We start from the raw sequence: 15,754 nt of genomic DNA on the forward strand, positions 1-15,754 counted from the left end.
ATCTGCTATCCCGTGTGAGCAAGGGTATTCCTTTTGATAATAGATTAGTGACTAAGCAAAATCTTCACGCTCTTGATGGGCAATGGATGCCCCTTCAATATGCAATTCACCTCTTTACCATGGTTCAAGTTGCATTAGTTGTTCTAAATGAGCCACAGATTATTTTTTTTTTTTTAGTGGTGTTCTTGAAAAGTTGGTATTTCACAATTACCTGAACTTTAAAACATGGCATGTAAATAGCCCTCAGCAAAGAGTTTATCTAGAGCAGAGGTGGGCAAACTTTTTCATCTGGGTGGGGAAATTGCATGCAGGGCCATAAATGTAGGGCTGGGGCAGGGAGTTGGGGTGCGGGAGGGACTGTGGGGTGTGGGAGGGGGCTCAGGGTAGGGGGTTGGAGTGCCGGAGGGGTGTGGCAGAGGGTTAGGGGGCTCAGGGCAGGGAGTGGAGGTATGGGGTGCAGATGGGGTTTGCGGTGCCGGTTCTGGCCTGGCATCGCTTCCCTTGCGCGGCTCTGGGGTGACAGCGGCACACAGCAGGATTAAGGCAGACTCTCTGCCTGCCCTGGCCCCACGCCACTCCGCTCCCAGAAGTGGCCACCACCATGTCCTGGAGGGGACGGGACAGCAGAGGGCTCCACATGCTGCCCTCGCCTGCAGGTACCTCCCCTGAAGCTCCCATTGGCCGCGGTTCCCCATTCCCAGCCAATGGGAGGTGCAGGGGGGTGGTGCCTGCAGGCGAGGGCAGCACACAGACCCTTCTGCCCTCACCTCCCCGCAGGGGCCACAGGTACGTGGTGCTGGCCGCTTCCGGGAGCAGGGCCAGGGCAGGCAGGGAGCCTGGCTTAGCCCTGCTGTGCCACAGGACTGGCAATCCCGTGGGCCGGATCCAAAGCCCTGACAGGCCAGATCCAGCCCATGGGCCGTAGTTTGCCCACCCATGATCTAGAATTAAGTCCATCGTGTAGAGAAGGACTCTTACCACTTGCTCTAGCGTGTGGTGCCTCCTATGAAAAACCCCATAATGTAAACCTTATTTTTTTGTTTGGCTGCATGTTTTGGCTGCCTCTTCGCTATGCGCTCTTGTGGTGTTTTCGCTTTTGAAAATGTCTTAATGTCCCAGACTGTTGGACTGAATTTCCCTAGTGCAATATGGCAGAGTAGTGAAGGCCTGTGTCTGGGTAATGGTGGCATTTTACCTCTTGAATGTTCTGTAATTCATGGAAAGAGCATAAACTTGAGAGCAGCTGATGCTGCTGTTGAGAGCAGCATGTAAAGTCTGCATTCATTCTCTCCTGGAAAAATATACAGTCCCTACTCTTGCGACTTAGAGGAGAAGTTGTCCTTGGATTACCATAGAGAGTAAAATTGAACCCACCAAGTCCAAGACATTAAACTCCCTTGTCTCTTACTGTTTCCAAGATACCAGGGTTTGCAGGGAGTGCAGCTACGTGCTCATCCAGAGGAAGATAAATCACTGCATGTTTTCCTCTAAAGGAGACAGTTTCTAAAAATAGGAGCCATGCTGGAGCTACCGAGAACAAAAGAACACTTGGGAACCACCTCTGCCATTGTCCTCCTCTCCATATCTGTGCTCTCTGCCACTCCACAGATAGCTACATGCCTGTCTCCCAAATGCCATCTATGCGCCGTATATTTTGGAAGTCTTTAAAATCTGCCATTTTTTGGAGCATGAGATTTTAAAGATCGCAGCTTCTGTCCCCTCCCCCTTGGCATTCCAGTCTGGTGTGACTCAGCTTCCTGAACACTGCCCATTTAATATGATCCTGCCGTTTGTTACCGGGCTCTCTTACCATTCCCCTTTAAAAGAAAAGTGTCTGAAACATTCTCTCTGGATCCTAGGAACATTGTCCTTTGGTGCTGCATTTTCAGGCCAGACATGATCACCAAACAGTGTAAATCCAGAGTAAGCCCAGAGACTTCACTGGAGTCACTCTGGTTGTAGACTGGTGTAAATGAGATCCGAATTCAGCACTCACTCTGGGAGATATTTTTGAATCACAGGCAGAATGTTTAAGGCTGAGATTTTCAAAGTGGACTAGAGGATTTGGGACTCTGGATTAATGGGGCTTACACGTCCACTCCATGATTTTAAATCTTAGCCTGAGTCTTTAAGTAAAAGTTCTTTTCTTTGAATTACCACGGTGTCTGTGCTCCTCACTTCCCTTCATAGCTACGACAACATTCTGGACTCTGCATTTGCTTGGGGTATCCTATTATTCAGTCATTTTTATCGCACAGTAAATGTAACTGGCGCTTCATGAAACAAATGCAAGATCCTTGAAAATTACGAGGTCACTGCCTTGGAATTTGCTGTCCTCCTAACAGAGGAAAGCAAACCCCAGACGCTAAAAAGCACAGAGGCAACACCCATGAGAAGGTCAGGATTGGAAAGATCCAAACTGTTCTCTTCCATGGAAGAGGAGGAAGGGGGCTGCACCCTATTAAATGTCTAAAGTAGCTCTCCGAGGTCTGAGCCTACATCCCCTGCAGTGCCACGTTCCCTGAGAGCCCATCGTGCCTCTGTCAGTGTTGGCAGCTTTCCATTTCCTCTCTCTCCGTAACTTGTCTTAAGGCTAAATATTAACGGATCTCTCATTAGTAATGGCCCAGCTCCCTTGTACGGTCTATGTTGGTGGTTGTTGCACAAGTTAATTGGTGCATTTTGAACCTCATCTCTGCTTGTAGTGTGAAATGCTCAGTAAATTCTCTGGTTACTGTGTAAGAATCCTGTGTGTTGACTACCCCTTCACCCAATTTGTCAGGGTGCAGGAGCGCTATGAGACTGGACCTGTGGTCTCTGCAGGCTGCATCTCTTTTTGTTTAACTGGGTAATCCTAAGGCATAGCTGGCTTCCTGGGTTACAGCCAGGTAGCTACAGGATACTGGGATGGAGAGGAAGGCAGCATTGTAGCTGCTAGGAGAACTGTGAGCCGAGATGATGATGACCGAAGCAGGGTCATGAGATGTTGATTTACCATGACAAGGATATAGAAATTTTTCCATTTGGTGACAGAAATCAAACATGGGTACCAGGCTGAGATTCTAAAACTAAACGGGAAGCAAGGCGGGTTTAACTGACTACTGTTCTGACAACCTGAGCCATCCGCATGGCAGGCTTATTCTGGCAGAACAGAGACTGGAGTGACATGGACACTGGCACCTTGAATCTCCCTTGCCCTGCATCTTGGATAGTCCAGAGCAAAGTGGCTGTCAAACGCTGTCAGCTCACAATGGTGGCAATTACACTACCGCAAAGCGGGTAAAGTGGCAGCAGGACCATGGAGAAGCAGGCCCTGGAATTGTGCACTGCAGTCTCTATGTAACACAGCCTGTGCTTCCTGAAAGCTTCAGCTGTCATTTGCTTTAGAGATGTTTCAGGCATGGAGCATATCACGCCTATGCTCCATAGAGTGTACTAGCTGCTAGCTGGGATCTACAGTAGTATAGGTCTGCACTGTCTAAGACCCTGTCTGTTCTAGGGAAATGGTTTAAAACATCCCACTATTGCCGATACTAGCTCTATCGCCAGTGGAGCTACGTTGCATGTCCTAATGTGGACAGGGCGCCGGTGCCATTGTTAAGATCCTAAGACCTACCGGACTGGGTGAGGTCCATCTAGCCCTGTATTGTGTCTCTGACCAGTGGCCAGTGCCAGAGCTTCGGGGGGGAGTGCACAGAACAGGACAGTTGGAATGATCCACCCCGTCTTCCCCTCCTACCTTCTAGCAGTCAGAGGTTTAGGGTTGCCCCAGGCGTGGGTTGTATCCCTGACTGTCTTGGCAAATAGCCACTGATGGATCTATCCTCCATGAACTCATCCAGTTCATTTTGAACCCAGTTATACTTTTGGCCTTCACAATGTCCCATGGCAATGAGTACCAGAGGTTAATCATGTATTGTGGAAAAAGTACTTCCTCTTGTTTGTATTAAACCTACTGCCTAATAATTTCATTGGTTGACCCTTGGTTTGTGTATTGTAAATAAAACTTCTCTACTCACTTTCTCCACACCATTTATGATTTTATAGACCTCAGTCATATTCCCCCCCATCCCTTTAGTTGTCTCTTTTTTTTTTCTAAGCTGAACAGCCCTAATATTTGTAGTCTCTCCTGGTATGAACACCTCAGAAATCCTTATTGCCCTTCTCTGACCCTTTTCCAGTTCCATTATATCCTTTTTGAGACGGCGGGTGGACCAGGACTGCACATAGTATTCAAGGTGTGGGTGCATCATGGATTTATATTGTGGCATGAGATTATTTTTTTTTCTTGTTTTCTATCCCTTTCCTACTCGTTCCTAACATTCTCTTAGCCTTTTTGACTGGAGGGAAGGATTTTCCAGTGATTAGGACACTAGTCTGGGGCTTGGGAGAGTCAGGTTCAATTCTCTGCTCTGTCACAGACTTCCAGTGTGTCCTGGGGCAGGTCATTCACTCTCTGTGCCCAGTTCCCCTCTTTGAAATAGGGATGGCGGTGCTACCCTGCCTCCCAGGGGGTTTGTGAGGTGATTGTGAGACGTCCAGATATGATGGTAATGGAGGCGGGAGGGGCAGATAAGTACCAAAGATTGATAGGGCATGTTGAGAGGCCTGTCTTACTGTGGTTTTCCCTGAGTTACTTTTGCTCATTTTGGAGTTCTCCTGAACTGACAGCACTTCGATCCCTGCTTGCAGAAGGCATGTTTGGTAAAAGGTGATCCCTGTATTGAGTTGACAGTGCAGTGTAGCAGACCACTGCGCTGAGGACACTCCAGACCATGGCAATACGGAATTGGCAAAGCAGCCTATGGGAGTTCAGTATCCAACACCCATTGAAATTAGACATTTGAGCACCTAATTCCCTTGGGCTCTTGGAAATCCCAGCCTTAATGGCTGCTCACATTGTCCATATCTCCAACAAGTGCAGCCTCCCTGGCCTGACACTCCTGTGACTTAATGTGGATACCCATCGTACAGTCTGAACAGCTCCGCCCTGCTGCTGGCTTTTGTGTTCTTGGGATAAACGTTCATCCCACAGGCTGTGCCTGGAAGTCGAGCTCGAAGGCTGTGTAGGGTGCGAACAGGCTTTCACTGGAACACAGAAATTGTTCTTAGTATTTGGGTTACGGGACCACATTGGAACCCCAGTCACAGTCCAGGACCCCGCTGTACTGTGCAAATGCAGAACAAAAAGATGGTCCCTGCCCTAATGAGTTTACAGTCCAAGTGTAAGAGAAGAGAGAACAGGTGGATACAGACAGATGGGGCGGCATAAGGAAACAATGAGACAGTTGTGATCAGCTTGATGGGCAGGGCTCTCTGCACACCAGCGGCCTAACTATTGTGATGTTTTTGTAGGCATCATGGCAAAGGAGAGATTTGAAGGAGTATAATGAGTTCGTTTTGTGGGTGTTTATGGGGAGCATGTGGGGCAGCATGGGAGAAAGCACAAAGGTGCTATCTGAAAATTTAACAAGAGGGCGATGGAGGCGAGGGTCGTGGGGTGATCAGAGGCAAGGGTAGACCTTTTGATACTGAATGGGAGATAAGCAGGGTGTGGGGACAGTCCACAAAGGGCCATGGAAGTGAAGTCAAGCAGCTTAGAGAGGGATGATGTGGTCAAAGCAATAGGCTAGGATAGTGGTTCTCGGCCTGCGGCCCAATCAGCACAGAGCTGCGGCCCATGTGACATCCTCAGGGCCATAGAGGTAGTATTTGATTCGGCCCACATAACATGTGGCCCACAATAAAATAAATAGGTTGCAAACCACTGGGCTAGGACAATGATCCTTTGCATAAGCATTTTGAATGGATACCTCTCGCCTAAGGGCAGGTCACTCCAGCTCAAGGGCAGCAGAGGGCACGTCACTGTGTTACTGTGTGACATCCTGCACAGGTTCCATCATTTTCACAAGGTTCCCTTTGCAGGGGTTCTTCGCAAAAAATCCACCACCACCCAGTGGCTTGACTTCAAATGGACTGGCTGCTCCTCTCAGGAGAGGGTGGGTGGGAGCCAGGCATTGAAGCATGTGCATTTTTATTTTAAACTGCTTACTGCAAGAATGATTATACATCAAATCATTGGTGCACAGGATTAAACCCTCTTAAGTGTGGGTTAGAAATGCGGCAGTAATCTCAACCCGGCTGCAGAAGGGGAGGAGGCACAGCGGAAGCAGAGGAGGGGGCGATTATCTGCCAGGAAAGCTTTTTAACACAAAATGACATTATTCCAAATGGCAGTAAAGAAGCCAAGATTTGGCCCTGATCGACTGAAGCTTTCCTTTTCTCTGTTGCAGATGAGCCCGATCCTGCCCTCTGTGGTGCTGTCCCGACCACGCCTCACAGGAACGAACTCTGGTAAGTGCTGATACTCCTGGGATAAATCACACATTTGTGTCACTGCCACGGAACCGATCCTGAGGACTTTCACTTTTAACTGAGCTTGTAGGTAGTAAAGCCCTAAGGATGCCCCCTCCCCCTGCCATCATTATCCTTCCTGGCCAAAGAGGCGCTCCCCTTTGGAGCCAGCCAGTGCCACTCCTTGCTGTTGAGCAACGGTGGGCATCTTACTCTGACTCACGCTTGCCAGGCCAGGGCTAAATGCAGTCCAGCCTAGGTGTCCTGCTTGATGACATCATTGGGCCTCCAAGCCCAACCCGTGCAACATTTTCAGTCTTAAAGTATAAGACTAGGATGAGGAATCAAACCCAGTTCGCCCGATTACACCTCTCAAGTAACCTGTGTTTCCCATGATAACATGCTACCAAGTGGCTTTTGGGAGGGAATGGGGTGCATGACCTGCCATTCAGTCTTTTGCTTTTTCTTGTTTTGCTCTTCCCTCATATCCTCCAGCTGCCTGCATGCACATCACCTCCTGCGGGGGTGTCTGAGGCGAGGTAGTCTACCATTCCTCTCCCAGTGCCACTATGATGGCCACTTGGGGCCCGCCTACAGCCATTATCTTCCAGGAGGCTGGCAGTCGTAACAGAGATTTAAGGTTGATTGAGCGATGTTCAGGGAGTAGCTGTGGAACACGATGGAGAAAGCATGTCAGATATTGTGTGTCCTACATTGTGGCACTGAGTGATAATTCTGCAGGGCAGTATGGACCACTGACCTGCTCAGAATCCCCCTCTTTTATCTTGCTTATGCAACATAACTGGTGCCCAGCACATTTTAATGGGTTTATTTTTGTATCCAGTGTTGCTCAGTGTTCTGATCCTTCCTGGGCTAGGAGTTTCCTTATTGAGTTATTCTTAATAATACACATGGGATTTGCAGTGTATATGGTAATCCTTGGTGACCATAGAGGAACTCTCTTCCAACCAGCAGTTATTTTGCTTGGGTAAAATAAGGGATTTTACTGAACTGGAAAAATGGATGTGAATTTGTGGGGAGAGGAGGTTTCATAAAACAGAAAAGGGCAGTGCTGTGTGGGAATTTTGTGGGCTTGGCAGCTGTTCTGTCTTAGCCAACAAAGGTGCTTTGTTCTCACTTCAGTAGAACTTGACCTGTTAGATAATGCTATCCTGTCTCATAGACTTGAGACGGTTGTGGTTTTTATCACCTCTGGTCACCTCTGCATTTGGAGGCATTTGAGTCCCCTGTTTGTTAGGTTCTCTGGCCCAGTGCACATCATAAGGGGCAAGTGGAAGTCTTAGTCGGTGCTTTTCTATGAGGAAGGTTTGGAATGAGAGAGAGGTGGTATATTGGATGACTCGGTTGATTTGATAAGATATTCAGGGGGTTTCCACTGAACCAGGTTTGTAATGAGCCAAAGCTATTAGTATTTGGTGGCTGATATGAACTGAACAAGGGGGGATCTCAACCCAGATGTTATTTGACAAGCGTCCACCTCACACAATCACTGCCATGTTTGTCACTGACGACAGAGAAGCAGAGGACTGAGTAGGCCATGGAGATTCAAGTGTAGTCCTTGTAATCCAGGAATAAGGTATATTGGCAGAAGCCGGTGTGTGGCGGAATCTTACCTTGCTCTCTGGCTATACAGAGGCCTGGAGTCTGTATGGCTGTCAGTGTGCTGCCTTTTGCACTGTCTGTGCTAAACCCAATGGTCTGTGAAGCGGTACCTCTGATAGCTGCCATCAGAAATATCACTCTCAGCATGCAATGCTCTTTCTCAATCAAAACCTGCTGGGACCTTGGTGTCCACCATCTGCACCTCCATTTTAATAAAGACGCTTGCCTAGCTTTTTTTCATCCATAGATCTCCAAGCACTTTGTAAAGTGGGTAGAATAATTATTCTTGTATTTGCAGAGGGAGTAGGAGTGGCTCAGAGCAGTTCAGCAGCTGGTCACTGGCAGAGAGGGGAAAAGGAGCCCAATCTGATCCGCAGCTGCCCTCATGTGGTGTCCACAGGCACCTCTTTTTAGATTTCTGCACTACCTCTGCCCCAAGGGTTGAAATTTTAGCCATAGCTGACCTATAGGCACTGCTTCTCGAACCCTAGTCCCTTTGGGTATCTGCCCCTCTCCTTCCCCTTCCTACCAGCAGCCACGTTGGCAATAAAAAGCCTTCGACCCTTTCAAAACTGGATCCATAGGGATCATCTGTGAATGATGGAGATTGTAATGGCTCCTCACAAGACTGCAACTGCCTTAGCAGCAGTGCCCTGCTCCACTTACTGCAGATGAGATGCAGCCCTCAGGATCCTTGCAGGCGGTTAGCACTGTCCTATTCTGTGCCCCAGTGTAGAAAGAGTAGGTGTGGGGAGGAACCTTTTTAGGGCGTATTCTCTACTTTGAGGCCCCGCCAAGGTGTGAGAGGATGGAATTAGCCAAGGACTTCTCTGTAAGCTGGCCTGCTGCTCCTGTCCCCCTTGGCTTGTGGCCCCTGTACAGAATATTGAAGCTGGAGAAACAAAAAACAATAAAGAGGAGCAAAATGGATCCTAATTTCTCACACTTCCTCTAGAGAGCTGCCAGCTAGTAGAGCTTTCCTCTGAACAAGCCACTGGTGAGGAGCCCCCAGGCTCCTATCTCTGGACTCAGAGAAGGTTAAAGGGTGATTTTATTAGTCTGTAAGTACCTACATAGAGAACAATAATGGGCTCTTCAATCTAGCAGAGAAAGGTTGAAGCATGATCCAATGGCTGGCAGTTGAAGCTAGACTACTTTAGACTGGAAATAAGATGTAAATTTTTAACAGGGAGAGTAATTAATGACTGGAACAACTTACCAAGGATCTTGGTGGATTCTCCATCATTGACCATTTTGAAATCAAGATTGGATGTTTTTCTAAAAGCTCTGTTCTAGGAATTATTGCGGGGCAGTTATCTGGCCTGTGTTACGCAGGCTGTCAGACAAGATGATCATAATGGTCCCTTCTAACCAAGGAATTTATGGATCCAAAAGGCAGAGTGCTAGGGGCCATGTCTGCACTGTCCATTAAGCTCTATGGAAGCCTCACTGGTTCCTGTTTGGCCTCACAATAAAATATCCGTCTTCCCACAGCAGCAAATATCCATGGGCAGCTTGGTAGAAAGAGGGATAGAACTGTCTAGGAGACTCTGTCCCAAAGGTCTCTGCAGAGGATGGGGTGGATTTTTGAGAGGGGAAAGGAAATATTTTGTTTCAGTGGGTTGAGGCAGGAATCCAGGAAGTGATGATGGAAACGTTCAGCTGGACTTCAGGAAACCCTTTCTAACAGGGTCACTTCTAATATGTGGGTCAGCCTCTCTAGGGAAGCTGCTAACGCTATAGGAGTCTTTGAAACAAAACTGGACCAAGTTCTTGAGGATATGCAAAAGAGATTCATCTTGCACATGGCATTGGGAGGGGGAAGGAGAAAGTGGAATAGGCAGCCTAATAGGTCCTTTCCATCCTTCGTATATTTGAGTATATATCAGAGTCCTGCAGTTAGGACGGAAGAATCCCATGCACCGCTACAGACTAGGGATCGAATGGCTAGGCAGCAGTTCTGCAGAAAAGGACCTAGGGGTTACAGTGGACGAGAAGCTGGATATGAGTCAACAGTGTGCCGTTGTTGCCAAGATGGCCAATGGCATTTTGGGATGTATAAGTAGGGGCATTGCCAGCAGATCGAGGGACGTGATCGTTTCCCTCTATTTGACATTGGTGAGGCCTCATCTGGAGTACTATGTCCAGTTTTGGGCCCCACACTACAAGAAGGATGTGGAAAAACTGGAAAACGCCCAGCGGAGGGCAACAAAAATGATTAGGGAACTGGAACACATGACTTATGAGAAGAGGCTGATGGAACTGGGATTGTTTAGTCTACGGAAGAGAAGAGTGAGGGGGGGATTTGATAGCTGCTTTCAACTGCCTGAAAGGGGGTTCCAAAGAGGAGGGATCTAGACTGTTCTCAGTGGTAGCAGATGACAGAACGAGGAGTAATGGACTCAAGTTGCAGTGGGGGTGGTTTAGGTTGGATATTAGGAAAACCTTTTTCACTAGGAGGGTGGTGAAACACTGGAATGCATTACCTAGGGAGGTGGTAGAATCTCCTTCCTTTGAAGTTTTTAAGGTCAGGCTTGACAAAGCCCTGGCTGGGATGATTTAGTTGGGGATTGGTCCTGCTTTGAGCAGGGGGTTGGACTAGATGACCTCCTGAGGTCCCCTCCAACCCTGATATTCTATGATTCTATGATTAACAGATCAGCCTTGTTAATTTTAAATGGGCTACATACAGGGGAAGCCTGGTGATGTTCTCTGGCATTTATTATGCATAGCTCAGACTAGATGATCTAATAGTCCCTTCTGACTTTAAAAACTATGAAAATGAAGTGATGTGTTTTATGTAAACAGAAGTGTTGGTTCATATCCTTTAACCAGCTAATAAATGTCAAAAATTATTTGCAGCACCAGGAATGAAGAACATGTAGAACTCAAGAAAGGGTTTTACAGAGCAGATTCCAGGGGTTCAGCAGAGCTAAGAAGCATGACTGTGTCTGGCAGCACATCATGGGATTGTTCCACTCTGGAGACAAGAGGAGGTGACTTGAGAGAAGAAAGCACTTTAGAAAGACTCTCTGGTTTGAAGGACTCAGCAGGCTTAAAGGAAATGCAGTGTGTAAATCCTTCACGCTCAATGGAGTCCACGTTTACAGTGGAGTCCAAGATTGTAAATACTGTGCAGATGGACACTGATCAACTGGAGAGCAACTCTGAGGACTTGAACACTCACAATGCTACAGCAGAAACTTCCATCCCTTGTCCTGGAGTACGGTCTGTTAGTGGAGAGGAAAAATATCATAAAAATGAACCAAAGCAACTTGACGCCTTCAGCAAAGAGCACTTAGATAAAAAAAAGAAGAGCATTCAGAGGTTTGACTGGATTTCTGGGCACAATGAGAGTCTGAGTCCTCACTATAAAGACATAAACAAGCCAACAGATGTAGCAACTAACTTATCCACCAGGGGACAGGCCGTGCATGAAGTGCCTTGTCCATTGACTCTGCCGGTATTCAGAAAAACGCTAAACCCTGTCTTGAGCAAGTCAAAAACTGTGGAGAGCGTATCCTCCCACAGGACAGGGCTGGCAATGGAGGCCAGTTTGAGTGACTTGAGCTCTCTTAATGCTGCAGAGTGGACATTGCAAAAGCCAAGCCTCCAGATAAATGCAGATCTTGCTGTCAGCAAACAGTCCTGGACCGTAAACGCTGAAGACTCTGTGGAGCGAATCCCACTGATGTCTCTAGAACCGACTCCCTGCAGCTCCTATGACATAGAGATGAGGCCATATGTGTGCAGTGTTTTGCTAGAGGAGCATGGAAAGGACGAGCTTGGCCAGGAGGAGGATCCCACCGTGTACACATGCATTGAATGCAGCATTTACTTTAAGAAAAAGGAACACTTGATGGATCATATGCTTCAGCATAACCGGGGACCAGGACAGGACCAAGACAGAGATGCAGTTGGGGGTCAGTGTCAGTTCTCCTGTAATGAATGCGGATGGGCATTTGGGGACCTTGGCTCTCTGGAGCAGCACAAGAGGCTTCATCAGGAGTCCAGGGAGAAAATCATTGAAGAAATCCAGAAGCTCAATGAGTTTGCAGACGAAGGTCGAGAAGCCCGGCTGCAGTGCCCCAAGTGTGTTTTTGGAACCAACTCCTCTAAGATCTTCGTCCAGCATGCCAAGATGCATGTCAAGGAGAGGAAGGACCAAGGCATGAAGAATGTGAATCTCTTTGGCAGAGTTGGCAGTGGAGAAATGCATGACAGCCCAGTACACAACATCTACAAACACTTCAAACCAAACAAACACACCCCTCTGCAGGTGCAGCCACACAGCAGCAGTAAAGGACTCAGCACCTGCATGCTCTGCAGCTTCCCTGCTCCCAATGAAAATATCCTAAAGGAACACATGAAATATGCCCATTCCCATCTTCCCTGGGACACAGAGACTTTTGAAGAGGACTCTAATCAGCCCGGAACTAGCAGGGATGCCTACAGCCCCGCTAGGCCAGGCCGATTTTCAGAGACGGATTATTTTGGCAAAGCCGAGAGACTGTTTCCCCAGCCTCACCGAGAAAGCACATCCCATTATGAATCTGTCCAGAACTTTGCCATGGGTCACCAGAGACTCAATAAAAGCAATGGGACTAATAAAAAGGACTTCCAGACATCAGGGTTTCACACCAGGAAAGCAGCCCCATATGGTGCCCTGCACAAAAACTTAGGGCTGTCCACCCTTACCTCAGCAAAAGTTTATTCTCAGTTTGCCCTGCAGCAAATGAAAAAAAAAAGCACAGTACACCACCGTGAGAGTGACAGGGACAATTTCAGGAGTCACCCGGGGGAGCTGGAGGAGCTCAGGCACAAATGGGCATTGGCAAATGATGTTGGGAGCATGGAAGAGGAAATTTCTTTAACCACCGAAATAGATTTGACTGAGAATAGACGCTTCAAACCCTTTGCTATTCCTCAGTCTGCTTTGGCCCTCAAGAGAACTTTCAGAGACACATTGAAAGCAACAGACTGTTCTATAGCCTCGGAAGAACAGCAGCATCAGTTACGGAAGATGGTCCCTGTTGTCCTTCTAGAGGAGATGAACCTTCATCCCCAGAAGACAAAGCGGCCAAAGGGGAAGCTGTACAAGAAGAAAATAGCAGCTCCTTCCAGGGAGTTCATGATGGACGAATCCCTCCCCTTAGATATTCTCCTGCTGGACTCCCCTCTAGAGGGTTCCCTAGAGCTAGACGACCTCTTGGATACAGACTCGCCCATGCTGAAGAACGAAGAGAGGAAATGTCCATATTGTCCTGACAGGTTTCACAATGGGATTGGCCTAGCCAACCATGTGCGGGGACACCTGAACAGGGTGGGTGTGAGCTACAATGTCCGTCATTTCATCTCAGCAGAAGAAGTGAAAGCTATTGAGCAAAAATTTTCCTTCCAAAAGAAGAAGAAAAAAGGTAGTATGTACTCAATTTATTGTTATTTACTTTTTTTTTTTTAACTTTTTTTAACTTTTTTTTTTTTTAATTCCTCCCACTGAGGATGGGTATGTATATTATGGTAGCTGGCCTGAATCTTGGAGTGTCTTGTCACAATACAACATCCATTCATGGCTTTTTCATCTGGTTAAGCTTTTCTCTTTTGGCATTACCACCTGGCTGTGGCTTTTACCATGTTATGTGCAGTAAAGTCCTCCCTCGGGCTTCCCACGTCTGGAAATATTTGTTAGGTGCTTTTAATATTGGTTAGCTGCTCCTGGATGATGCTGACAAATTGTCCTTCTTTTCGCAGTTGCCAACTTTGACCCAAGTACTTTCAGTTTAATGCGATGCGAGTTCTGTGGGGCTGGTTTTGATACACGTGCCGGTCTGTCCAGCCATGCCAGAGCCCACCTGAGGGACTTCGGTATCACCAACTGGGAGCTCACCATCTCCCCAATTAACATCTTAAAGGAGCTGCTGGCCAATTCATCCCAACACCCTATGCTGCAGTCTGCAGTAGGAACAGAGCCTTCATCCCCAAACCGAGAGAGGGAGATGCACGGGTTTGGATACCGAAAAAGCATGACCCCCATGTCCGAATGCAGCATTCCAAGGTCTCCTTTATCCCCGTTCCCACCTGCGTGGGGAGACGAGTCCATGCAGTCCTTCCGAGACGGTAAGCAAGTCCTGAACTTACCTTGCAAGCTGGAAAGTGTATTTACTGCTAATCTAAGGCCAGATCCTGCCATCCTTACACTGAGTAGAATTCGAAGGAGGGGACAATTTGCAGAGCAAGGTTCTACTCAGCATGAATAAAGGTGGCAGAATTGGGCCCCTTGTTGTTGTTCTCCATCCATACATTGTTATTCCTGTGTCTTGCGACAAACTGAAGCTTGAGCTGTGCCAATGAAACCTAACACTGGCTTTTGAGCAGGCAAATAGATCTGTGATGGTGGAGCAATAGACAAAAGAACCTGCCTTTCTCTTCACACACAGCACAACCTTGAAAGCTCCTATGGAGAGACCCACCTCTTACCACTTAGGAGCGGTCACCTGTATTTGAAAGGGAAGGATTTTTTTTTTTATTATTATTAGAAGGACCAATCTCCTGCATGGAATTAGGTTTCTGTCACTAAACCTAGAAACCTGGAATGAGAGTTGGCCCAGTTTTTTCCTCACTCGGCAGAATTTGGGTAGGAGGGAGAAATGGCAAAGTTGAAGCCACTGGGACCAGTTCAGTGGCTTCCAGTTATTTATTAATTCTACTAGCACTCAGGTGTGAGTAGAGTCCGTGGCCTGAGAAGATGTGCATTTGCCCCATCTGCTGTACTCTCCCGGAGTCTAACATAACTCTGAGGGACAGGTAAGTGTTCAAAGTAACTATCAGCCACCCCAAACAAAACTGGTTGCTGGTAAACTCACCCAGATTAGTGGATGCAAGTGACAGAAACCCAATGTCCTGTTTTTTAAAAATGTCTATCTGAAACTGTGGGTGCATTAATCTAGAACTATAGCTCCCTTTAACATCAGAAAGGGCTAGAGAGCATTCACCAGAGCAGTCTATTCCAATCTTAATTCCAGAATTCTGGCTGTAGGGAACCAGTGGCTGCCCTACAAATCTCAACCCATATAATCTCATGTTCCGAAGTGCAGTCCAAAAAGTGGCAGGATCTTTCTGGGCCTCCCTGTAGCAAAATGGCTCCCACTGCTGCAGCGTCTGAGCACCTTGCAAACATTAATTTATCCTCGTGACATACCTTTCATATTGGGAAGGATTAGTATGCCTGTTTTACAGTTAGGGAAATTGAGGTGCAGAGGCGCTAAGTGACGAGGGTGACCAGATGTCCCGATTTTATAGGGACAGTCCCGATATTTGGGACTTTGTCTTATATAGGCTCCTATTACCCCCCACTTCCCATCCTGACTTTTCACATTTGCTGTCTGGTCACCCTATAAGTGACTCCTCCAAGGGCTTGCATGGAGTCTATAGCAAAGCCTGGAACTGAACCCAAAACCTCCCAAATCTCCATCCAGTGCCTTAAACAGAGACCAGGGTAGCCTGCCTGGCTACTTCTGTCGGGTTCCTGGATACAGAAGCAGAGTATATCAGTGCTGTTGCCCAGTGAGGTTTTCACCTTCCTCTGCTTGGGGCACAGGTTACTTGCTGGTTTGAGCTAGAGTAAATGGTGGATTTGAACTTGAAATCTTTAAATCAAGATTTGAGGACTTCAGTAACTCAACCAGAGGTTACGGGTCTATTACAGGAGTAGATGGAGGAGGTTCTGTGGCCTGCAACGTGCAAGTCAGACTAGATCAGTAGTTTTCAACCTGTGATC

At 47.5% G+C, this 15,754-nt stretch overlaps 1 protein-coding gene across 10 annotated transcripts in view; it reads left to right on the forward strand.

Moving 5' to 3' along the window:
- Positions 1 to 15,754, forward strand: part of WIZ (WIZ zinc finger) — a 157,635-nt gene that overhangs the window by 87,232 nt on the left and 54,649 nt on the right. For 6 of the 10 annotated variants that reach the window (XM_078849683.1, XM_078849686.1, XM_073319237.2 and 3 more), the window contains 3 exons: positions 6,294 to 6,354; positions 10,840 to 13,397; positions 13,729 to 14,094. In XM_078849683.1, coding sequence (XP_078705809.1) covers positions 6,294 to 6,354; positions 10,840 to 13,397; positions 13,729 to 14,094 — 2,985 coding nt within the window. The remainder of the gene's footprint in view (positions 1 to 6,293; positions 6,355 to 10,839; positions 13,398 to 13,728; positions 14,095 to 15,754) is intronic. The other 4 variants (XM_078849684.1, XM_078849690.1, XM_073319245.2 and 1 more) reach the window with 3 other exon arrangements.

The sequence above is a fragment of the Lepidochelys kempii genome, chromosome 20, assembly GCF_965140285.1.
Source record: "Lepidochelys kempii isolate rLepKem1 chromosome 20, rLepKem1.hap1, whole genome shotgun sequence".
NCBI lineage: Eukaryota > Metazoa > Chordata > Testudines > Cheloniidae > Lepidochelys > Lepidochelys kempii.